Genomic DNA, 24,978 nt, shown 5'->3' with positions numbered 1-24,978 from the left:
GTGGGATCTGGGAGGGAGTTTGGGTGATGGAGCAGGGGCAGCATCTGGGACAGGGTGTAGGTGAAGGAGATTATTCTGACCTGGGGAGGGACTAGATGAGGGGGTGCTGGGTATGAGAGGGGGTGTCACTTGTGCACGGGTGCAGGGATTTGGGTTGTGTTGAAAGGTCTGGAAGGGGGTTGTGACCTGGAGGAAAGGTATAGGAAGGGTTGCAGGGTCTGAGGAATATAGGTGCAGGAATGCAGGGTGCAGAGTGTTTGGATTAAGTGGGCTGTGGATACAGGAGTAGGTGCAGATGGTTAGGGTGCCAGAGGAAGGATCTGACTGGGAGGTGTTTACCTGGGCAGCTGCCTGCCAGCAGCCCAGCAGGTACCTTAGTTAGGGTCACTGCCTTCAATGCCCCCGCGCATGCCCAGAGTAGCTGCAGGGCCACGTGCACTACTATCAACTGAACACTCGGAGCTAGGGGAAGAGGTACTTCATATGCTGCCTGTTCTGTAAACAAGAAGTTTCTATTGGCCAGGAAGCAGCCTATGGGAGATGCTGGGTGTGGGAGCAGTGGGAGATACTTCTCCCCTGGGCTTTCAGCATTCACAGATGCACATGTGGCTCTGCAGCTGTCAGTTCTAAGTGCTGGTGGCAGGGCAGACAGGGAGCTGGCAGAGGCTCCTGCAAGCCTGATCCAATCTCTTGGCAGGCTAAATCTGGCCTGGGGGATGTATTTTGCCCAGCCCTGGCATTGAAAGTACTTTTATAAAATTTGCTGACAATACCAGGCTGGGAAGGGTTGTATACATGTCATTTCTTATGGAGGTGGGAAGGACTTCAAGAGGTCATCAAGTCCAGTCCTCTGCCCTCTCAGCAGGACCAAACACAATCCCTGACAAGTAACAAAGAGGAAGCCGTGCTAGTCTGTACACTATCAAAACAAAAAGCAGTCAAGTAGCACTTTAACGACTAGCAAAATGGTTTATTAGGTGAGCTTTCGTGGGACAGACCCACTTCTTCAGTCCCACGAAAGCTCACCTAATAAACCATTTTGCTAGTCTTTAAAGTGCTACTTGACTGCTTTTTGTTTTGATAATTCCTGACAATTTTCTTTTAAATCTATTTGCCCCAGACCCTTAAATGGCCTCTTCAAGGATTGATTTCACAACCCTGGGTTTAGAAGGCCAATGCTCACATCACTTTGCTATCCCTCCCCCTTTCACATATGCTTTGCAGTGTAGACTAAAATTCAAAATGATCTGGACAACCTGGAGAAATGGTCTAAAATAAATAGAATGACTTCAATAAAGACAAAAGCAAATGTTGCTCTGGGATGATTTTCAGGACAGTTGTAAGGAAAACAGGAGGAGTAATTCTGCCCTACACTGTGCTGATAATGCCAGCAGGAGCTGCCATTGCAGGGCTCTGTGTCCTGGGAGCAGCAGCCCCATGCTCCTCTCCGTTGGCCATAGTGTCTTCTGGGAGCAGAGCCTTGTGGATCAGCATGTACCCATTTCTATCACGCAGACACGTGTATCTGCACAGTGGTCTAGTACTGAGGTTGTTTCCAATCAGACACTTCTATGATGCAGTAGGGAGATCTAGTTTCCTTATTTCTGCTAAAGCACAAGGAGCATTCTACCTCCTCTCCCTGATTTAGGAGAAAGCTCCGCCACAGCTCTGTATAGGGTGGAGGGGAAGCTTCCCACAAATGGGGGCAGAATAGGGATGTGGGGAGTCAGTGGACACCAGAAGACTGGGCTGGTGGAGAAGTCCTGGGCTTCAATCTGTGAGGGAAGGTTGCAGGGGTTCCTACCTGCCCTCAGTCTAGTCCAGCCTCTCTGGGTCCCGCTTTGGAGACTCATCTGTACCCCCACAATACATTCCAGATCCTCTGCTTCCCAGTCTCACCTCTGCTGAACCTGCTGCCCACCTGGGCATGTGCAAGTTTACTTGGGGGCAGAGCCACCACACTATATTGTATAGGCACTTATTCCCCCAAGCCCTAGTTCTGTCACCCCAGCTCTCTCTCCTTATAGGCTGGTGTAAGACAGAACTCCTTCTGTTTCAATCTCCTTTACCCATTATCTTCTGGGACATTGTTTCGGTACTCATGCAAAGGGATATCCCATTGTCTCTTCAACTCTGCATCTTTTCATGTCTTCCATCCTAGATGTCTTCTGCAATCATTCACATTAACAAAATCAAATTGGTCAAATATTCTTGAGAAGAGCAAAGGAATTATCATGTAACCAGAGTTGAAGACAAATCAGTTTTACATTGGTGCGAATGTTTGCAAAACTCTTTTTTATAAGATGTGCTAAGTAGGCTTATTTCTTTGCTTTGGTTTCCTTTAGTTGCACTTTGATCAATTTACATTCAGACTAGGGTTCAAAAATCCAAAATTGGATAGTGACTCTAGCGGCCTAACTTGTGACCTTTTTATAACCTGATTTTCACAAAGAGATGAGAAGCAACCCTCTGCAAATCTGGTCTTGTAGGATTTCTCATTGATTTCAAACTGGCAGTATCAAGGTTTGCAGAACCTGTGGTAGGCTACTCCTACTTGAGTCAATGAGAGAAACTTCCGGCCTCACGCATCCAGTAAAAATTCTCATTCTCTTCTTTCTGTCTTTTAAAAAATGCAAATGTTTTACAGTCCCACCTCTAATACTAAAATAGTCTCAGTGTTTGACTTTGCGTGTATGAGTGACTTTCACTGCAAGGAACCATATAACTAACAGCTAATGGAGATTTTTCTTTAGCATAGCCCTCAGCTTTTGGATTGATCATTTTTTGCAGCTGATTATCAAACTAAAAGTTGTTGGTTGTCATGGATGTTTTATGATATGGCACAGTGGATTAATCTAATGCTATTCCAGCAATATTGAAGTGAATCAATTTCCACAGCAATATTCCTGGTGTTACTTAACATTCTTAAATATAATGAAATCACAGTGCAGCTTAGGATTCTAACAGCTAGTGTCTCCCAGTACAGGAATCTGGGCTTACCTGATGATGCAAAAGTACTGTTTAAATCCTCTCGGTATTTGACCAGCACACCACCTTGACTCCTCTCATTGATTCTCCACCCAACCTCCTAGTCCCACTTTCTGCAGCAGCAGCCTGCTGAGCCTCTGACAGTGGACTAGAAAGTTCAGCCAAACACGAGGTCCAGGCTCCTCTTACTGTGGTTTATCATACATTATTTATATAGCTGCAGAAAGTGAAACATGCTTTACAGGCATGTATGAAGACAAGGCCCCAACAGGCAGCTTTTCTTAAAGTGATAGGTTAATCCCTTACCCAAAGCCTGTTGACATCAAAAGAAATTCTCCCATTAACTTCAATAGGCTTTGAATACATCATGGTTTTTAATACATAGATAACAGAGAAAGCCATGTGGGCAAGAGAACTGATCATAAAGATTAAGAGCATAAAAAAAGGAGGAGGTAGAAATAATAGTAAAATATGGGAAGGGACTACAGGTTGAACCTCTCTCATCTGGCAGCCTCGGAAACTGATTGGTGCCAAAGGAGAGAATTTACTGTACCATGGGAGTTCAGTTTTGTCTAGCACATTACCAACACTTCCACTACTTACTGGTCTCTGAAAAGACATTTGGGGTAATTTACTTCTAAATAACTGCACAGAACACTGAGAGCCAGGACTGGTGCCTGGAAACAAAGTTTATGGGACTATAGGAAGTTTCACCACACCTGTAAGTGGTTGTCTGGCTAACTAAAATCATGCTGGTTTATGGATGATGGCAGACAAGGGAGTGCTGGATTCTAGAGATTTGGCCTGTACAGCCACAGCATATAAAAGAACTGTTGCCCTAAGGAAAGAATATTGTTTCCAATGTTTGTTGTTAGTTCTCTCTCTCTCTCTGTTTTAATTATTACTTTGACAAAACTGGCATTGATAACACCAGCACTGCTTATGGATGCATAGCATGGAAAATGCAAGGAGTTTGGACAAGCAATTTGAAGTGGGGGGTCATCGTGTGCCATGGATGAAGGAGGACCATCCAGAGAGCGTGCGGGCAAGGAGAGATAGGAGCAGTAAAGGAGTAGGCAGCCTGTAAAGGCACAGGATAACTACTGGGAGAAGGAGAAACAGGATGTCTTAAGGAGAAAAAAGTAGCTAAAGGTGGGGAGTTTGAGAACAGAACTTTCCCATTCCAGAATTGGCCTTTATAAACCCAAAACTGAGCCCAAATGAACAATGGAACAATGAAATTTAGTTTCATCATGGTTTCTGTCAGCAAGTCTTTCCCTCAGCTATGAAGACTAATGGAGGAAAATAATTATATCATTACATTTTCATTTTGGAGATACATATAAACATTGATGGTAGTCTAAAGGTAATAAAAAGTTCTAGAATTGCCAAAATTTGCAGTGATAATCACATGGGCTGTTTCTACACATGCCACTTTCGGAGCATGTGTAGAAACAGCCCACACACTCTTCCGGACTCCTAAGCAACGTGTAGAAGCGCGGCCCCTGGGTGGTCTTCTGGAAGGAAGTCATCCTTCTGGAGGCCACTTCTTCCTGAAAATTTTTGGGAAGAGGGGGGCTCCAGAAGGAGGACTTCCTTCTGGAAGACCCCCTGGCGGCCGCACTTCTACACATTGTTTTGGAATTCATCAGAGCATCTTCTGGACTCTAAATCATCTGCCCTCATGCTAATGAGGTGTGGGGAATTTGCATCCATGCCTCATTAGCATATTTGGGGCCGTTTATCAGCATACCAATTTCAGAGAAAGTGGCATGTGTAGAAACAGCCACAGAGATAGGCTTCTCTCATCATATACTTCCTAGTTAGGTCAGAAAGATGAGGTTGATTTTCTCACAGCATTTTGGCTTTTCACTCCTGCTAGAATAAAAACATAAGAATGGCCATACTGTATCAGACCAATGGTTCTTTTAGCACAGTATCCTGTCTTCCAGCAGAGGTCAGTATCAGATGCTGCAGAGGGAAGAAAGAGAGAACAGGAAGTATTAAGTGACCCAGTCCTACTTGTCCAGTTGCGCATTCTGGTCGTCAGATGTTATGGGACGCACAGAACATAGGATTTCATCCCTGCCCATCTTGACTCACTGCCATTGATGGATCTAGCCTCCATAAACGTCTCATTCTCTTTCACATGTAGTTGTAGTTTTGGACTTCACAACATCCACTGGCAATAAGTTCCAAAAGTTGATGGTGTATTTCATAAAGAAGTACTTCCATATGCTTATTTTTAATCTTCTGAGTCTTAATTTTATTGTGGGAACCCTGGTTCTTCTGCTAACTGAAAGGGTAAATAACATTTCCTTATTTACTTACTCCATACCATTTATGATTTTATAGACCTCTGTTATATCTCCCTTTAGTCATCTCTTAGACCAGTCAGTCTTTTTAATCTTTCCTTGTATGAAAGTTGTCGTACAAATTTATCATCCCATTTCTAGGAAATTAAAAAAAAAGAAATTCAAGGGCAATTTACATAAAATAGTGAAATCTTCTGGCATCTAAATTGAGCAGCAGATACCACCACTTTATCAACCCACCATAAGATGAATCATCAGCAACCATGTCATTACAGGTCAAGATATTTCATTTATGTTATTTGGCAGGCAATCACTGATTTGTTTCCATCATCCAGCTGTACTGTATATGCTGAAAGACAGAATACATAACATTAATATGTTGACATTTCCTCACTGATGACTACACAATGATATATTTTACCCTTATCTTTTGCTCTCATGAAGGGAAAAGGAGGCTTTCAGAGCTTCTATTACTGGAGTTCTTTCCAATTCTACCTTTGTAAAACCTGCACATCAGGCAGTTTCTCTTAAAGTGACAACACTGTTTAAGGCCTTTTCTAAGGTTGAAGTCAAAGTAAGTACACAGCTGTTTACATGGAGCATTTGTGGCTGATGTTTTGTAGCCTCTTGATACTTTGGTTTCTATGACGTACAACCACTAAATCCCAACTCCAAGGTTTCACAGAGGGAAAAAGAGAGTAAAGTCACATTGATAGGGCCAGTGTTAACTTACCTATTAAAGTGTAAGGCAGATGCTTTTACAGGAAGAACTTTAGGATTACAAGACCAGAGTTATGATCTAACTTCATTTGGAACTGGAAGTATGCAATCAGGTAACAGCAGAGACAAAAAAGGCTCATTTTTTATGCATAGTAAAGTTTCAAAGCAATATTATGTCAATATTCAGTTGTAAACTTTTGAAAGAGCAACCATAATGTTCTCTACAGAGTTACAAACAGATTAGAGTTATGAACAACTTCCATTCCCAAATGTTCTTAAGATTTTTAGGTCGTATTAAGAGGAGAGGTGTTATAGAAAACAGCCACCTGTGCTGCTTCTCCTACATCTGACTAGTGAGATGAACAGGCTGATGGGACCTTGAATTTGCCAGTGACCTGATACTGTGCACATGACTCAGGCTGCTTCTACAGGTGCCACCTCCTGTCAGAGGGGGCCTGGTAATGAGGCAATTCAGAGTAGGATAAAGAGGCATTAACATGCATGTTCAGCACCTCATTAGTATAATGGCAGCAGATGCACAGTGTAGATGGGGGCAGCTTCAAAATAAGTGCCCCACTTCAACATGCCCTTACTCCCATAGAATTAGACCAGAGTAAGGGAATGTCAAAGTGGGGCGCTCATTTCAAAGCCACCCCATCTACACTGTCAATGTGAAATTCAAAGTCTGCACTTTGAAATTCATGCGGCCATCATTATATTAATGAGGAGCTGAATATGCCCTTTAGCACCTCATTAGCCTGCTTTGAATTGCCTCATTACCATACCACCTCTGACAGGAGGCGACGTGTAGAAGCAGCCTCAGACAGATCTGCTATGGAAGGTAACAAAGAGAAGGGACCAACGCATAATCAACAGGGACTGATCACAATTCCAGCATTTCACTCATTGAGCCAAATGAAGTGGCAGCGTTTCCACTACAAGCTCATAAGAATGGCCATGCTGGACTCAGACCAAAAGTTCATCTAGCCCAGTATCTTGTCTTCTGACAGTGGACAATGCCGGGTGTCCCAGAGGAATGAACAGAACAGGTAATCATCAAGTGCTCTCTCCCCTGTCACGCATTCCCAGGCTGAGGACGCTATTCATACTCATCCTGATGGGCCTATCCTCCATGATTTTATCTAGCTCTTTTTGAACCCTGTTAAAGTCCCACCTTTGTACCACATTAAAGAAGACCATTGGCTTAGGAGTCCCTATTAGGCTTTGGGAGTCAGGGCTGCAGGATCTGGCCCAAGCTTTCAAATTAGGGAAGTGGTGTCATTGTTATTAAAAAAGTGAGCTCCCCAAAGCTTTACAGGACCCATCCAAACCCCATTAATTTTAATAGAAAAATAGTTGAGGTTCCCAGAGGAGAATTACTGTATATGAAGCACCAAAGAGAGAAACTCCAGGTGACTGTCCTGTCCTCTTTACACTGCAGAATCTCCTGATTGTTGTGTCTTCCCTGAACCTAATTTTCATACAGAGAAGTGTCTGGGTAGGAAACTTAACTGTGGGGGAAAGAAAAAGAGGTCATATTTAAAATGACTTCCCATGGCACAATTTGAAAGAACCGCAGCAAATTCATCCACCATTCCCAGTTATTTAACATCATGAATATGATTCACTCTTTAGAGAGATTTCAGCTGACTCATAGCATGAAATGTGTGACCAGTGCCATGGCTTCTGGAGGCAACACTTCAGTTTCATGTAGTTTTTCATGTGACTCACTAAGTTACAAACCACGGGGCTTGCTGAGTCACATATTGAAAAATACTACCCAAGTCCAGTGCCTTCTTAAATAAGAGTGTTGTGCACTGGAGTGTGCACTGTAAGGGTGGGATTAAACTTTGAAGACCAATACAGTGTCCAACTTGAACTTGGGGGAATTTGAGTGTACCTGCTTGAATGTTGTGAAAAGGGTCTTTCAAGATGGGGCAGATTGGCAGCTTACAAAGTCTGTGTTGATCCATTGGTACCAGTAGCCCATCTGATGGGCACAGGGGGATGCAGTTCAGTCCTGTGACCTAGTTCTAGGTTTGGAGGGTGCAGATTTCCTCCACCCATGTGCTCTGTCCATATAAACAACCTGCTTTCCTCTCCCATTGGCCCAATACACACTGCCATGTGGAGTTACACCTTGTTTATGCTGGAGTAATGGAGAGGCAAATCATAGCTGAAGCCCCTCCTTTCAGGCTTTATGCAGGTAGAATGGAGTTCATCCTAAACAAATGACCAGGAACAGAAGGTGTGAACAAATGGAAAACTTAGAGAGATTGTGGTGTACATTAGGGCCTTGTGTACATTAGTCAACTCCTTCGAAGGGGGCCAGTAAATGATCCCGAGTGGAGAATAGCAATAAGGTCCTGCACTGCCTATGCAACACCTTATTTGCTAATTCTTGCCACGGGAACTTCGAAGTTGCAAATTTCGAAGCACCAACAGGCCGTGTAGCCACGGGCGCTTTGAAGTACCCACACGACTTCGAAGTGCTCTTACTCCCAAAATGTTTTGGGGGTAAGGGCTCTTCGAAGTTGTGCTGGTACTTCGAAGTGCCCTCGGCTACATGGCTTGTCAGTGCTTCGAAGTTGCTAACTTCAAAATTTGCATGGCAGGAATTAGGCTAATAAGGTGCTGCATATGCAGCACAGCACCTCATTGCTGTTCCCTGATCTGGCTCGTTTACATGACCCCTTCGGAAGAGAGAGCTATTGTAGACAACCCCTATGTGTTTGAAATAGATGAATATATGTTATATGAATGCACACAAGCAAATGCTTGATATGAAAACACCCCTAATGATCAGAGATGATATAATCATTCCCACTAACATTATATATTTCATCATAATCTGGCATTAATTTTCTGCCTCTTTCCCTTAGCTCTGACACATACAATTCTGCAGGTAACAGTCTAATATCATCGTCCATATAAGCACTGTTTTCCACCAAAAGGAGAGTATGGAGACCTGAATGCCAGTAAACTTTGATACTTTTATTCACAGTGTATTCATTACAAAGGTTTACATTGATCATAAAATTCTGGAAGTAGAAGTAATGACAGAGTAATAGACTGGTCTGTTTCCTCTTATATGCTTGTTAGTGAAGCATATGATATGATGGTGTACATTTTGTGACTTATTATATCTTTAAAATACAGATAAATAAAATAGATTGTAAATTGCAATTTATAGTCCAGAATCTCACCTGTAATAAATTGCCATAATTATGTTGATAAAAATGGAGATATGTTGATTTATCCAGCTAAAGATCTGGCCCAATGTGTTTATAGCATTTCTTGGACTACAATTTTACCTTATTTTTTCAATACTGCAGAATATAAAAATCTATAAAATGATCCACTGTAGCTTCAGACAATATAATTACAGTTAACCAACTTGAGTAAAGTTTCAAATATATTATTTGAATGATAATTTTGCTTGCTGTATTTTGCTAATACTGTAATGTCCATTAAAACCATAATTTTGATCATCTGTATTCATTAAAATCCTGTGGCACTTTGAGCAACATGTTTGAGCCCAATGCCTTGGCAAAATTCCAATTTAAGTAGATTCTGCAAACAGTACCTGCATTCAGATTTGACTTGTTCTGTGGTGTTCATTTGCACTGATACAACCAGGGGCTACCCCTTAATTAGACTGCTTTTTTAATATCCAGATTTACAGCTGATTTCATGAGGCAAAACCGGTCAAATTAACTTGTACAAGACTGTTCCCACTGACATCAAGGGTAACTGTGTTACTGACTTAAGTGGGAACCAAAGTCCATTTTTCTAATAGAGGCGATATAATCTAAAGTAGGATAGGAGGCAAGATCTAGCTTTCCTGCCTGTCTCTGCTACTGAGCTGCTGTGTGAGTTAGGCAAGTCATGTCTCCTCTATCTTTTACCTCAACCTTGTGTGTGTTGTGTACTTACATTATAAACTCTTTGGGAGCAGGGGCTATCCTGGTAAAGGACTTAGTACAATGACAAGCCATTCTTGGTTGAAGCTGCTACATACTACTTTAATTAAGGACCTTTCAAGCTTAGGCAAACTCTGTAGATGCTCCAAAGCTGGAGCAGCCATGGGGAAAAGTTAGTGGGTGTGGAGCACCCATCAGCACTAAGCACCACCCCTTCTCCTGGTACCTCCTATTCAGGTTGCCATGAACAGGTGATTCACAACATTTACACACTGGGAGAGAAGAGGGAAGGGAGGGTGAAAGATTAGCAAAGAGAGGATGCCTCAGGAGAGAAGGCAAGGCAGGGTCTAGACAGGGGTGGTGCAGGGGCAGGAATGGGCAGGCCAGAAGCTTGGGGAGAGGGTGGAGTAGGGAGTGGTCTGGAGGAAAGGGACTGAGCCTTCCCTCTAGAAAGATGAGAAGTCTGCACCAAATCTTTCTATAGCTCGTTTGTGTAAGCTATGCACAACTTTCCCTTTCTAATTTTTATGAACAAAGATTACATTTAAAATGTCTTCTTTCAGTTTAAATAATTCAACCAATTTGAGATTCTTTATACTTAGTATAAGGAATAGTAGACCCTACAGCATCCTCAGTGCAGTAGACACTTCTTAATAGTGATCACAGTAGATGGTTAAAATAAATGAGTAAATATGGAAACAGGATAGTAATTTAATCTTAGAAGTCTTCAGAAGAAATCAAAATGAAATCCAACTACATGCCTTACACAATTGGATTTTGAGCATAGTCACTTAGTGAAGCAAGACAAAAGGTATTGTTCTTCTTAGCCATCAAATTCAATCAGAAGCACAGCAGTCCAGTGGAGAAGTTAACAACAATTTATTATTATCAAGTAAAGTACTAAAACTGCTTTTCCTGCCTGTATGCTGGCCCATTGTATTATGGTCATATGTTTTCAGAAGAATATGTGAGCCTGTCAGGAAATCCACTGCAAACAGATTTGTCAATTTGAGATGCAACTGCAAAATGTTTTCCCACCTCTATTGTTTACACTTAAGCTCACGAGAAACTAGTTTAATTGTCACATGTGCAATTAGTGATCACAAATAAAAGGCAGGGAGACTGTGGACTGTGTTCTAACACTGAAAGATACAAGTGGGGGACAAGTTGTGGTGAAGTTGTCAAAGGTATAGTTATGAATCAGTCTTTCCACATGGGCCCTTCCAGACAGGACAGGAAAAAAAAAGTCAGTGTATGTTTCCTGCCCCTCCCGGTGCCTGGTGCACAGAAGATATGGATTTGTTACAGATGGTAGCCGAAGAACACAGGACTGTGGCACAAGCAGTAGGGACATTCTTTCAACTGTGGAGATCCTGAGGCTGTCAGTCAAAATGGCAGCTATCACACATCTTCACATAAATAATAGTCCTAAAAAGTTTCAGGCTTGAATTTTCAAAGGAACTTTAAAGCTTGACAGACAACAAGGGTTGGGCATCTATCTTGGAAAACACCAATCTTAAAGAATTAACTAATGTGAATGAAGAAGGAGCCTGGGATTCAAGCGAGAGAGAAAATAAAATATGTATTTGTGGATGAGACTGAAAAGGGGCAAGAGCCCTTACCTGACTGTATAACTTCTGTTTTACAATGGTGAGTGGTATGTTAGCAATAACTAAGATTGCGGGGGGATTCATTCAGAATATGCATTGTTGATCAGACGAAAACAGAATTTTGTACATATACCCACACCTTCATCTTAGGCCACTCTTTGCATTCCAACCTTATGCATCACACAAATCCCATGGTCAAAGGATCAGTGGTCATGTTGCTTTATGGCTCCCATAGGGAATTCAATAAAACAAAGTGGACAATTGCAAATCCTAAGGAAATCAAACCAAACTTAAAACCAGCCTTAAAATGACATCAGTAATATGGAAGTAATGCTGAAATATTTAAGTGCCAGTTAATAAATCCCCCAATTTGTGGTTTTAAACCTCAGGTGAATGATTGGACAAGGGTGAAATACAATTATCAAAAATTCTCAAATCAGATACATGATTCATAGGAGTGCTTTTATATGATTGGACTCTTTAAATTATTATTTATATAGACATGTTTTACATTTTTATGACATACATGTTTTATGTTCCTCAGATAAATGGGAAACCTCTTCAGTACATTTTCCCTCATGCAAGAGTCAAACTACTGAAAGACCCCAAGGATCACACAGTATCAGGTAAACATGAAAAATAATAAAACCCAAACAAAATTGCACCTGGTTTTATTAGAATGCTCATTCAGAAGCATGCACATGCTGTGCAGTACTAATGATGGTTACTCAGTTTTATGTGATAGGATTGTGCTGCTCATTATAGCTGTGTCTACACGTGCACGCTACTTCGAAGTAGCGGCACTAACTTTGAAATAGCGCCCGTCGCGGCTACACGCGTCGGGCGCTATTTCGAAGTTAACTTTGACGTTAGGCAGCGAGACGTCGAAGTCACTAACCTCATGAGGGGATCGGAATAGCGCCTTACTTCGACATTGAACGTCGAAGTAGGGACCGTGTAGACGATCTGCGTCCCGCAACATCGAAATTGCTGGGTCCTCCATGGCGGCCATCAGCTGGGGGGTTGAGAGATGCTCTCTCTCCAGCCCCTGCGGGGCTCTGTGGTCACCGTGGGCAGCAGCCCTTAGCCCAGGGCTTCTGGCTGCTGCTGCGGCAGCTGGGGATCCATGCTGCAGGCACAGGGTCTGCAACCAGTTGTCAGCTCTGTGTATCTTGTGTTGTTTAGTGCAACTGTGTCTGGGAGGGGCCCTTTAAGGGAGCGGCTTGCTGTTGAGTCTGCCCTGTGACCCTGTCTGCAGCTGTGCCTGGCACCCTTATTTCGATGTGTGCTACTTTGGCGTGTAGACATACCCTCGCAGCGCCTATTTCAATGTGGTGCCACGCAACGTCAAAGTTGAACGTCGACGTTGCCAGCCCTGGAGGACGTGTAGACGTTATTCATCGAAATAGCCTATTTCGATGTTGGCTTCACGTGTAGACGTAGCCTGTGTGTTTTTAGTGCTAACAGAAAACTGACACACAAGAAAGGGCCACAAGACTATTTGTTAAAAGTAAATTAATACCATCAATTTAAAACTGAAAACAAAAAACAACTCGGCTATATTAGTGAGACATATCAGGAAGATGTATTTTGGTTACTCTATATGTCTATCCTTTTCATATGACAATCTCATATAGAATATCACAGGGCTGAAGACATTCAGGATCTTAGAAAATGAATGCCTTGTGGTGAAATTCAAAACTTGAAGAATTTAATGAAGAACTCTGCCATTTCTATGGAATTTCTGGGCCTAAACTACAGAAGATGTATAATTCTTTGTTAAATTATATGAATGTTTTAAAAATATACGCAGTTATTGCTTTCTCATATTCTACAGAAACTTTTCTGTCACATGCTGTGATGGAGTGGGGGATACCTGTGTGTATGTGAGTGGCTCACAGAGGGTGGGGGGCTCCTGCTGAGGGTAACCTTGATGACCAGGTAACACCTTTGTACTGCAGACAAAGGAGGAGGTGGAGCCTGAGGGGTTTGAATTGGAACTGGGATTTGGGAAGCAGTTAGTCTGGGCTGAGAGAGAGAGACAAAGGAGGGGGCCAGGCCCCAGCTCTGGGGGCCCCTCGGGGCCTCCTCTCCCCAACATGGATGGGACTGGCTGTCTCTGCCGGCTGCACTGACTCCTCTGTACGATGCTGTGTCCTGTCGGCTCATAAACCCGCTGTTTTCCTGCTGAGTGAGAGACTCTCCTGCCTGCGGACAGGGTGCAGAGCTTGGGGGACCCCAGAACCCCATCACACATGCTCTATAGCTGGTGAATCAGAATTAGTGCTGCAGTACAATTCTTCTGTGTCAGAGGCTGTGTCTATACTATGCGATACAAGCGATTTTATTAAAATTGATTTCTTAACGCCGAGTTTTATCCATTCAATTTCGAGCAACTTCACCTTCCCACATGCTCCCCACAAAATCGACTTACTGCTCCTACACACAAGTAGCGTAAATTGAGCTTAAATTGAGTGCTGCTGCAGTGTATTGTGGGAACCTATCCCGCAGTTCTCTGAGCCCCATTGCATTCTGGCCCCACAAGTAGATGTGGGCATATGACGCCATCTTCCCACATTTCATTCTGCTCTTTCCCCTGCCATGTTAAGTATGTTTACGTAGACATAGTTGTTACACTGAAATTTGAAAGAATCATCGGTAATAGGCTTGGGCAGCTAAAAGATGGTACCCAGTTGACAGCCACACAAATCATGATTGCCCTGAGTCCCTCTCTCAGACTTGAATCTCTCTCAGATTTGAATCTGGATTTAGGCCACCTGAAATAGAAGACTCTTATGTCAAAGTAGACACGGTTGTTGCACTGAAACTCGAATGACTCATCAGGCTAAAATACTCCAGACTACAGCCAGGTTTGCATATGGAAAAGCAGACCCTTAGAACATGAATATTCCCCGCTGCAAACCTTACTTGGACAACTGTGGTAATTGTACAGCTAATACATTGCCTTCATTGAGACATGTATGGCTCGAGGTGGCTACAAGACCCCCAGATACAGCAGGCCTTCAAAATCATGACTACCGGGGAGATGTCCCCTGGGTGGCTAAAAGAGCTCCAGCTACAGACAGCCCCCAGAAATTGTGACCCTCACCATTGACAACTGCCTGGCACCACATGATGCTTCTGGGCGTGGGAATGTTCCAGACAGTGTGGTGCCTTGGGGTGGGAGAGAGGGGGAGGGAAAGGAGGGGATTTGGGGGCAGGACAACATGTAAGCAGCTGATAAAAGGTTTCTCATAGTACCAGGCAAGCATGACCCCACCCACAGCCTAGCTGACGTAAGGTATGGGGGCCAGTGGCTGGCACCAGGCAGCACGTGAAAAAAAGGCAGCTATCGGGTATACACAGAAGCAAAGACCCCACAACTGTGCTCCTAGCAAAGAAAAAGAAAGATTTTTCAGCCTCTCATGACCCTGCAGCCACCACATTCCTGTTGCCTAATTCATATGCAATTGAGAACAATGGAGATGTAAGAGGCCAGAACAGAGGACTCTGGTGCATTGTAGGGCACATACAGGATATCTGTGGAGGCTAATAAATTCTATTTAAAAACATGGCACATCTTCCCTACCCTTCATTCGGATTCTTAAATTCAAATAGAACGCTACACCCATCGGGTTACTTCGATTTTAGGATATTGATATCATGTCGATTTTAGTGGTCCATGCATCAAGCTAATGGAATTTACAGTGAGGACAGGCATTGGGAAAAATCAGGCTAACTGACTTGAAAATCAGTTTTATCTCATAGTATAGATGCAGCCAGAGAGTAAAAACACTTTATATTTCAATATCTAATAGCTGCTAGGTCAGTTTGTTGTTTTTCAGACTTGTATTTTTTAATGAGAGAGTGTATTGATTAGGAAGTAAGCGTTTTTCTTTGGAGGTACGTGCTATTTATATTCTGCCAGAGGTGTGTAATTTAGGCTGTCGTGGTTTTGTTGCAGAACAGTCAGACTTTCTCTTAACTACTGTCAAAAAGTCTAATAATGTGTGTCAAAATCCACTGCCTGGAAGTAATTACTAGTTGCTAACCAATGGTTTCCTTCCAGCGTTTAATGGAAAGTAGAACCATGTTTCACTGCCTTGCTATAGATTACTTTACCTGAATTTTGGCTGAAAATGTCAATTATTTCTCATTTCTTCATGCTGTCTTTTGAGTGTGTAAATAGATTGATCACCCCAATGTGCCCCCTTGTATTGGAGTGCCTCCTCATTACCCAGGTTTGTATTTTCCCTCTTCCAAGCCCCTTCAAAGAAATGCTAAGTGTTTGCTCATCCAATTACACATTTCTTCTCTTACTTATTTAGAGGAACTCTAAAAGCAAAACTCAGAGTCTCCAGAGTCCATTCCAGGACATGGATTTTTCCTGAGAGCCTGGCATTCACAGGGTCCATTTATCATTTCTTAGGACACGTCCCATTCTGAGCTTTTGGTGGCCTCTGCCTTGTGATGAGCTGACTTCCTTACAGATATCGCAGAGTCAGCTCCCACTTTAAGAAATGTTTCAGGACTATTACAAGGAGCCAGCTGCTTCAGGTTCTTTCCTGCACCAGGCATTTTTCTCTAAGGTTTAAGTCCCCGGAAACCAGCCCCTTCGCTCTGTTCACTTTTTCACATGACATTTGCTCTCTATTTACTCCGTTGGCATTGATTTGTACAAAACAGATATAGCACCCACTATTAACTGGAAATATATAGTGCTCCCTCTATCCAAACTGTAAAGTTTAAAAGGACAGTTCATACAGTCTGGGGCTACTAAAGTCAACTGGAGTTACTTACAATCCTCCTGGGGATTTCTAGCCCTACAGGTGACTGAATAATGCTGAGATTCAAGATGTTCATTTGCTGTAGAACAGTGGAAATTAGAGATGAAGGGAACTGGTTACCTCATAGCTTTATTTTACAGAGGGCCTGATTCTCTCTCACCACTGTAGTGCAGAGTTATTTACATTCTGCGCAGGGAGTGTAAACTAGTACCTAACCCAGATCCTCCACTTGCTCACACCAGTGGGAGCATTTTGCACCCAGTGTTTACAAATGTAGAGCACCACACAGGATGAGAAGTGATGGAAAATCAAGCGCTGTATATTTAATTCTCTTTCATCTTCTGATACTCTCAGGCTATGGTTACACCTGTGAGTTTTGCCAACAAAACCCTGGTTTTGTCAACAAAACTGGTGGAACATCCACACGCAAAATGCATCCTGTCGACAGTTTGTCAAGAAAACTCAGCACTTTTGCCAGCAGCCCTCTGCCTCTCACCATGAGACATAATGCTGCTGGCGACAGATTGCGCCCACAAAAAAGCTGTGTGGATGCACAGAGGGGTGGGGGGGCAGCTTCACTTGACAGACAAGGAATCCAGAACAATGGGCAGCCCTGTCTGCTGTGTTTCTGGTGCTTGTTTGTCAAGAAAGCAGCCAGGCAGTCTGGCTACTCTGTCATCAGAGCAGAGCACTCTCCCGATTGGCTTCTGTGCATGGCTGCGCTCTGTTGCCAGAGGTTTTGTCAGGAAATCTCTTCTGACAGTGACTTTTGTCAACAGATTGCTGTAGTGTAACCATTGCCTCAGTGTACAGGGCTATTTTTCCCACACTCCTTCAGCGACTGTTGTAAAGTGCTAACTAGGATGCTCTTCCAGTACAACAAGAAGTGCTGTAGCCCGTTACAGACTAAAAATTGTATTAGGTCGTGAGCATTCACAAGAGAAATCACCATCAAGAACTTGTCTATGGGAATCAGCAGTCTCCAATTTAAAAATATTATGCACATGGACTCATGAGCTACTTATTGATGGGTTAGCACAAGCATGCAGAATTGCTGGGATAGTGACACAGGCATGATCACAGTAAACAAACAGAGCAATATGAATGTGTTACTGGAAGAGAATTCAGAGGCACCTCTCCTGGTGTCTGCAGGTACCAGCAGCACCAGGAGAAGTATCTCTGAGGTCTTTTTTTCTACCCATGAGCAGAATTTACCTGTAAATGTCTTCTAAAGCCCAGTAATTAGCGGAAGTGTTGGTAATGTACAAAACAATATTGATCTCCCATGGTCTGGCAAACTCTCTCTTGTTATGAGCAACAATGTGGAGGTGATGTGCAACCCAGAAGAGATGTTGAACACATCACCTTCATATTGGTGCACATAACAACATTAATGTGGCGCAGGATGGTGCTGAGAGCTTCTGAGTGTGAGAGGGGGCTCAGGCCTGAGGCAGAGGGTTTTGGTGCACAGGATCTGGGGATGAACCACTTGGGGTGAAGAACGGGATTTCAGGTTGGCAGATGGGGCTGAGGAATTCAGAATACAGGAGGGGACTGAGGGTTGAGGCTGGGGTTGGAGTGCAGGACATGAAGGCTCTGGGGTAGGACTGGGGATGAAGGATTTGGGGTGCAAGAGGGGGCTTCAAGTTTAGGATGGCTCAGGGCTGGAAGTTGGAGTGGATGAGGGTTTACAGGCTGTGGACTGGGGGTGTGGGATTTGGGGTGGGGTTCAGGTTGAGTGGTTTGGGGTGCAGGAGGTGGCTCTGATTTTGGGGAGCTGAAGAGGGGCAGGAACTTAACTCATCAGTCAAAACCTGGGATAGATTTTCAGAACTGTTCAGCTAGTTAGGTGAATGCTTCATGCCCTTTAGAAAAATCTGTCCATCAATATCACATGGGGAGCTTCTGGCTTCTAAGCCCACTTGAAAATTTAGTCCTATGTGTGGAAGGATTGCAGTCTCTGAGTTACATCTACTGGGAAGTGAAGCATAATGTGGTAGAAAGGCTAAGATGCCAAACAGCAAAAAGGGAGAGCAGCGAGTTGTATATATATTCCTTCCTACTCCCCAGAGATGCCTGGGGCTTGCCACTACACGAGGTTTGGGATAGTAAGACAAGGAGCATGCTGACTTGTTAACTGGTGGCTTTTTCAAGTGGATACTTACTTGTTGCTTGGAACAGAAGATATTCTCAGTTTCCCCACGTTTGCAGACACCCCACTGACCTCTGTTTCACTTACATATCAGGTAGGTTGCAAATATGGGATCCCAGCCTTCCCTTCCCTTGCTTTCTGAGGAGGCAAACTGGTAGAAATGCTGCAAATATAAACGTGCAGAGTTTTCTGCTGGTCTTTTGTGATCTTTGGTGGTCTCTCCCAGGACTCACATTCCCCAGCTCATATCTGCCATTTTAAAAATGAATTCTTTGACCCACCAATACCAGTTAACTGCAGTACACTATTTCTAATTATCATCCAAACAGTGAATGAAGCTGTTTTTATAATAGCAGGGGCAGAGGAAACCTTGGAAACCTTGTAGAGGGTGCCAGATCATTTAAAATAGTAATAATTAATTAATACATATCTTAGAAATCCCAGCAGTCCCCCACAGCAGGGGTGGCACAGCAGCAAGATAAATGAATGTTTCCCTATACCATATGGTGTCTCCTCATTTCCAAAAAACAGAGCAGAGGTATCAGAATCCTCATCCCATCAGATATTGTGATCAGCTAAATTTGTAAGGCCAAAACCTTCAGTTATTACATCTCTGTACAGTGCCTAGGACAAGGAAGCCGTAACCCTGTTTAGCTAATAGAGGCTATATGTTAAATATTAATAGTCTCAGATCCTCTGAAATCTTTCTAAGACCATCTGGAGTGACACAGCATACCTAACACACAGTCTTTTTTTAATGTGAAAGCAGAGAGGACAAAGGTCACATAACTTCCAGAGATGAAGGCCTATCAGGCCTATGCTTTAAGCTGGATAGGTGTACACCCAAAACCTTCCCACTGATTTTGCCAGGAGAGTGAGGTTCTGAAGGCAGAGACATTCCTTCTCTGTATGCAAGGCATGCAGTGCTCTGTGTTGTTCAACTGGAGGGTCATGTACTGGATCCAGCCCCGGGATGGTTCTCTGTGGCCTCCATGATGGATACCATTTTGTAGAACAATATGGCATCCTCCATTGACCGTGACCTTGTATACACCATGCACATGCAAGCCTAGTCCTGCACAGAGGATGCCATTTTCGACTGCCTTAGGCACACAAGGAAATTGTTGCATGCCTTACTTAACCTGTCACAAGCATACCGTTGGCTGAAGAAATGAAGGACTGGGCCCACAATGATCAATTAATTTTCAGTCCGGTGAGAGGCTACTAAAACAGGAGTGTGAGTATTCTGTGGGAAAAATGAATGGATCTTTTCTAACTGCCCCTCTTTTTCTGTATCATGCACCATCTCCTTGAGCTCCCTGCTCTGCTCCATACTACAGGAAGATTTATAGTACAAAATGTCCTCAATACATTTGCCAAAGCCCAGCAACTGGCCTGGTACTGCTAGGCCTGAATGAATTGCTGATGGGTTTTGTCTCCAAAGATTTGTTAATAATGTTCAACACATTTGGAAGGAATTGGCTTCATTGCACAGCTCAGTTGCCAAAGCAATGATGGCAGTGATCAAAGAATGATAATGTAGCAGCATTTAATGGTCCAGAAACACACTGCTTGTTTTCACTCTAAGTTCCCTTGTCACTTATGGGGGCCTTGCACAAAGCCAGCAAGAGAGTTCTTCATTTGCATGCAAGTATATTCCTTTCTAGTGTTTCAGCTGGAGCACTTACAGGCAGAGATTGGTAGGGATGCACTAACTCAAACTCACAGGGCTTCCCTATTGGTACTGGTACTCCTGCTCCTTGTGAGGAGTAAGGGAAGTTGATGGGAGTGTTTGCTTCCATCAGGCTCCTGCAGTGGAGACTGCACAGATGCTCAAATTGCAGTACATTGATTCCAGCTATGTAATTAACATGGCTGGAATTGTGTGTCTTTTTTGTGTTTCCCCTTTAGTGTAGACTTTGCCTGAGCTATGACATCAAAACCATTGATTAAAATGCAGAGGTGCAGTGAACATAAGGATCTGTTCTGAGCCAGATTTCAAGTGCATGGAACATGGGTACAATCCAGAGTTAGCCTGGAGTGGTGGCCAGGAAGGTGAGGGAATGGGACATAACTTGCTCCTGATGCTTCACCCAGAGCTGTTCTTAACCCACTGGGATCCCTAAGCAGGAATATTCCTCCCATAGTAAAATAGGTGATTCTTATTAAAACATAAATTGGTGGCCCCATGAGCTGTTCTGGGCTCAAAAAATCACTTAGTCTGCTTAAACCTAAAGGCAGCTCTCGCTTTACTCTTCATATAGGGGCAGCCGTGTGTGCGGTAGGTGTTCCTGCTTCCAGGGGCCCAGTATTCTGGAAACTGGAGATGATCTTTAGCACAAGACTTATCTGGTCCTTTCCCAGAGACCAGCACACAAGCCACTCCTCAAACACACACAATGGTGGGGGGGTAACCCTAAACAGCTCATGTACCCCATTCTCAGGGACCAGCACACAAGCTCTTGCTGATTACACACACAGACACACATGGGTGAGAGGAGGGGTCTGACTTTAAACAATGGCAATCTCAGCTCATGGACTCTTTCCCCATCTGAGGCATGTGGCAGGGTCAGGCCAGAGGGCTCCTTCAGAGTGGGAGAAAAGCAGCCCCCAAACCTGCTAAATAAAAGCAGAGGACAGCAGGGCAATTAGAAGCAGCAACAGTGGCTTGCTTAAGGCCTTTAAAAACTCCCTCAGTTGGGAGATTGGGGCGGGGGGGAGAGCGAGCCAACCAGCCAGCCAGCCAGCCAGCCAGGAAGCTGAAGCTGAAGCCGAAGCCGAAGTGGGAGTCGTATGTGTTCTAGCTCAGAAATAGCAGGGGAGGGCGTCCCAGGAGGTGTGGCTGGGTGCCTACCCCAGAGACCCTTTGCAAACCCCCAGCCCCTGGGAGAAAGGGACGAGAGACTGATTCAAGCAGTGGGCTGGGTAAGAGGGGCCCTTGCCACAGGAAATTGTTACTAAAATGAAAAGTAAGTTAATGTGACCAGACCAGAAATAAACCCAGATTTTCATGTCCAAGGTTGTTCTGTAGGATTCCCTGTTGCAGCAAGTGAGGGAAGGTGGGGACTGAGTTACTTAACTGGGGAGAGAATAAAGATGGTTATTTTGTTGCTTACTCCACAGTTGACTGGTGCTCAGATACTACAGCAACAGGGCAGCTCAGAACTCTATAACAGAGAATACCAAATCCACACAGCTAGGTCTTAAAATTCTGTAGTCCATCCATATGGTCTAAGGCCAGCAGGGACTGTTGTGATCATGTAGTCTGATCCTCTGTGGAACCTAGGCCATAGATCCTTGCTGGAATGACTTGTATTTGATGGAGTGCATATGAAATCTAGCATTTCAATGGACTTTTTAAAGTGTCTCTAAATGAATGAGCATGAAGCTTACTTGGTTAAATAAGCTGATGACCCACAACTCTTGTGGCAGCCTGAGTTGTGCTCAGTGTCAGCACTTTTGACAATCAAGCAAAATTGGAATAACTGGGATCTTTTTGTTTGTTTTCAAGACTCACAACTGCTAGTGGGGAGGACACTGGCATAGCTATTTCTAACTCTGTGTTAGAGTGACAGTATAGCTTTAACACCAAAGAACAACAGCTGATGAATGGCAAGTGAGTGGGGTTCTTGTGCAGCAGCTCACATTTCAATACCTGCTTTGATATCCTTAACCAACAAGTAAAGAAAAATATATTCTCAGTCCTAAAATTAGTCCTGACTTCTTGTGGACACTGGTTCTAAGACAGCTCTCAGTTATGCCTGTGCAACATCAATTCATTAAATCAAGTTGCACAGGAGTAATTGAGGGCTTAACTATAGGGGCAGAGGAACTGTGTGTCTGTGCGTTAATAGTCATCATAGAGTGGTAATTAATTAGATGCCTCAAAATAAACAAGAAACTTCTTTTGTGTGTACGAGTTTACAGGCAAACAAGCAACTTTTTGTGGGTATGAGTTTACCTAGAATTATTTACCGAGGTAAGGGGCTTCTAGTACATGTTTTATGTCTACTTGTCTAAATAGCTATTGTGAATGCTCTAAGAAGTGTTATAAAAATGTAAAAAAAAAAAAAATGTGGAGACGCACATCTCATAGAACTGGAAAGAACCTTGAGAGGTCATTGACTCCAGTCCCCTGCCCTCTTAGCAAGACCAAGCACCACCCTTTTATTTTAAAATCTATGTGCCCCAGATCCCAAAATGACCTGCTCAAGGATGGAGCTCACATCCCTCCATTTAACGGGCCCATGTTCTATCCACTGAGCTATCCCTCCCACCCAAAGAATAAGTTCCACTGACATCATTCAGCTGCTTAATAGCTGTGTACTTTCCTCATTTAGAACATGTTCATCTCTTGCGTATGTGTCATTGTGCAAGGGAACTTTTTGAGAGGAGAATATGCCTTATCCTGAAGGTACGCATCTGATATCTTACATACTGGACTGGAGAAGACATTGGAATAATAAAGCCAGAGGGTAAAAGGAAGATTCACCAAGAGAAGAAAGTGAACTTAAACTTTTAGACACAGATAAGTGATATAAGTACATAATGCTTGTCAAGAACATTCGGGAAAATTAGAAACCCAGGAAATGCTGGAGTAAGGTTACACTTCTCCAATAAGCACTCAAAACTATCTTAACTATGCTTCTGCCCCCAGAGAAAAGACAGCATTCCCTCTTCCCTTCTTTATATGGAGACTATCAAAAATGTACATTGTGCAGCATTGGTTTAGTCATTTGGCTTATCCATTCATGGGTCCAGTTACTAAGTGTGATTCCTGGAGAATCAGCTGTCACATGGGATCACAGAGCTTTTTATTTCAAGGGCCTGAACACCTGTTAGAACTCAGTGCACCTTCCAGTACTGAGCTCTTTATAATGATTTCAGAACAGTTGTCTTCAGCGTCTGTCTAGCCAGGGGTTCAAAAATGTCTTTAAAGTGTTCTGTGTAGACTGTAAAATGCTGCCACCACATTGTGTTTAAGACTGAGACATCTGAATCTGCAGGATACTGATACAGCAAACCCCCGCTTTACGCGATTTTGATGTACCTATTAATCGTATTAATGCGAATATCAAAATCCCGGGCTCCAGCTGCCCGCTTCTGCCAGCTGGAGCCTGGGGGAGGAATGGCTTCCCCTTTCAGTGCTCCACCACCAGCTCCAAGCACTGGAGCCAGCAGCAGAGCACTGAAAGCAGCAGTCACACAGCTTCCCCCTGCAAGCAGCGGGGAGCCGGGAAACTGACCAGGCACTGCTGCGCCTGGCTCCCCATGGCTGAGCGGGAGTCTGGAAAGTGACCATGTGCTGTTGTGCCTGGCTCCAGGCTCCCGGGGGCTAGGAGGAGAGGAGGGAGAGGTCCCCCTCTCCCAACTTACACAAAATTTGAGTTACACGGGGGTTGTGAGGAATGCAACCCCTGGCATAACTCAGGGTTTTACTGTACAATGAAACTGTGTCATATGAGTGGATAAGACAGGAGAAGTACAATCTCTCTCTCTCCTTTTCTTGAGCTCCTGACTTTGTTTTTAAACTCTAATATTTCTTGAGATATGCACTCAAGCCACCCAGATATGTTTGTTGCCCTAACTTCACTTAAGCTAAGGCTTTCCTATGGAAATTTGCTTAGCTTTCAAAAATACAGTTGTATGATCTGTTGGAAAGAATGTATTTTACTGCACACATAAGGAGATCTATGAGAATGGAGATCAAGCTGACCTTGAGAACTTCTTATGTGGCATCTCCATGGCTGTAGATTTACAGCCATGGTAACCCATTCTGTATAATTCTCTGCTAATGTCTATGTGAAGGAATAGTCCACTTCACCTGCCAGGATAACACATCATCCATCTATGATTTTCTTGTCTTGCCTCATGTTTTTCTATCATCAACTGTTCCTGGACCATAAATCACCCCCTGAACCACTTCTAATGAAGTTCAAGATGGGAAAGATCAAGCCTGAGGGCTCAAGATGGATATGTGGAAGCTAAGATGCTCCAAATCAGTAGCCACTTCAGAGGAGTATTTTTAGTCATTATTTGTACTGTAGCACCGGCCATAGTCATGGACCAGGACCCCATTGTGCTAGAAACTGTACAATCACTAAACAAAATGATTGTTCCTGATCCAAATATCTTGGCTTTCTCTTCTTTAACATTGCATAGGATAAAGTGTGGCCTAGTTCCTGGCCTGGAATTGAGTTCTGTTTACAGCTCTGCTGGTGGCTCGCTGTGTCACCATTGGTAAATCATTTTAACTTTGTTCTGTGCCTCAGTTTCCCTGTCTGTATAATGGGGATAAGGATACTGATCTCCTTTGTAAGGTGCTTTGAAATATTGTTATGCTTATAAGAAGAACACAGAATCTTATTTTAGGGAGAAAAACAGTTTGCTGCATTCTTGAAAATGCAGCATGAAAAACAGCATAGGCATCCATTCACACATGTAGGCACACCATTCCTGCTGATATTTTTAAAGTTGCCAGTT

General features: G+C 43.5%; 1 protein-coding gene across 1 annotated transcript in view; it reads left to right on the top strand.

The window, feature by feature from the left end:
• The window catches only part of PCLO (piccolo presynaptic cytomatrix protein), a 539,688-nt gene that overhangs the window by 309,905 nt on the left and 204,805 nt on the right, over positions 1 to 24,978 (top strand). The window contains exon 9 of the mRNA XM_074984167.1: positions 12,101 to 12,182. Coding sequence (XP_074840268.1) covers positions 12,101 to 12,182 — 82 coding nt within the window. The remainder of the gene's footprint in view (positions 1 to 12,100; positions 12,183 to 24,978) is intronic.

The sequence above is a fragment of the Carettochelys insculpta genome, chromosome 1, assembly GCF_033958435.1.
Source record: "Carettochelys insculpta isolate YL-2023 chromosome 1, ASM3395843v1, whole genome shotgun sequence".
NCBI lineage: Eukaryota > Metazoa > Chordata > Testudines > Carettochelyidae > Carettochelys > Carettochelys insculpta.
The sequence above is the reverse complement of the archived record's forward strand: the minus strand, read 5'-3'. Positions and strand labels throughout refer to the sequence as shown.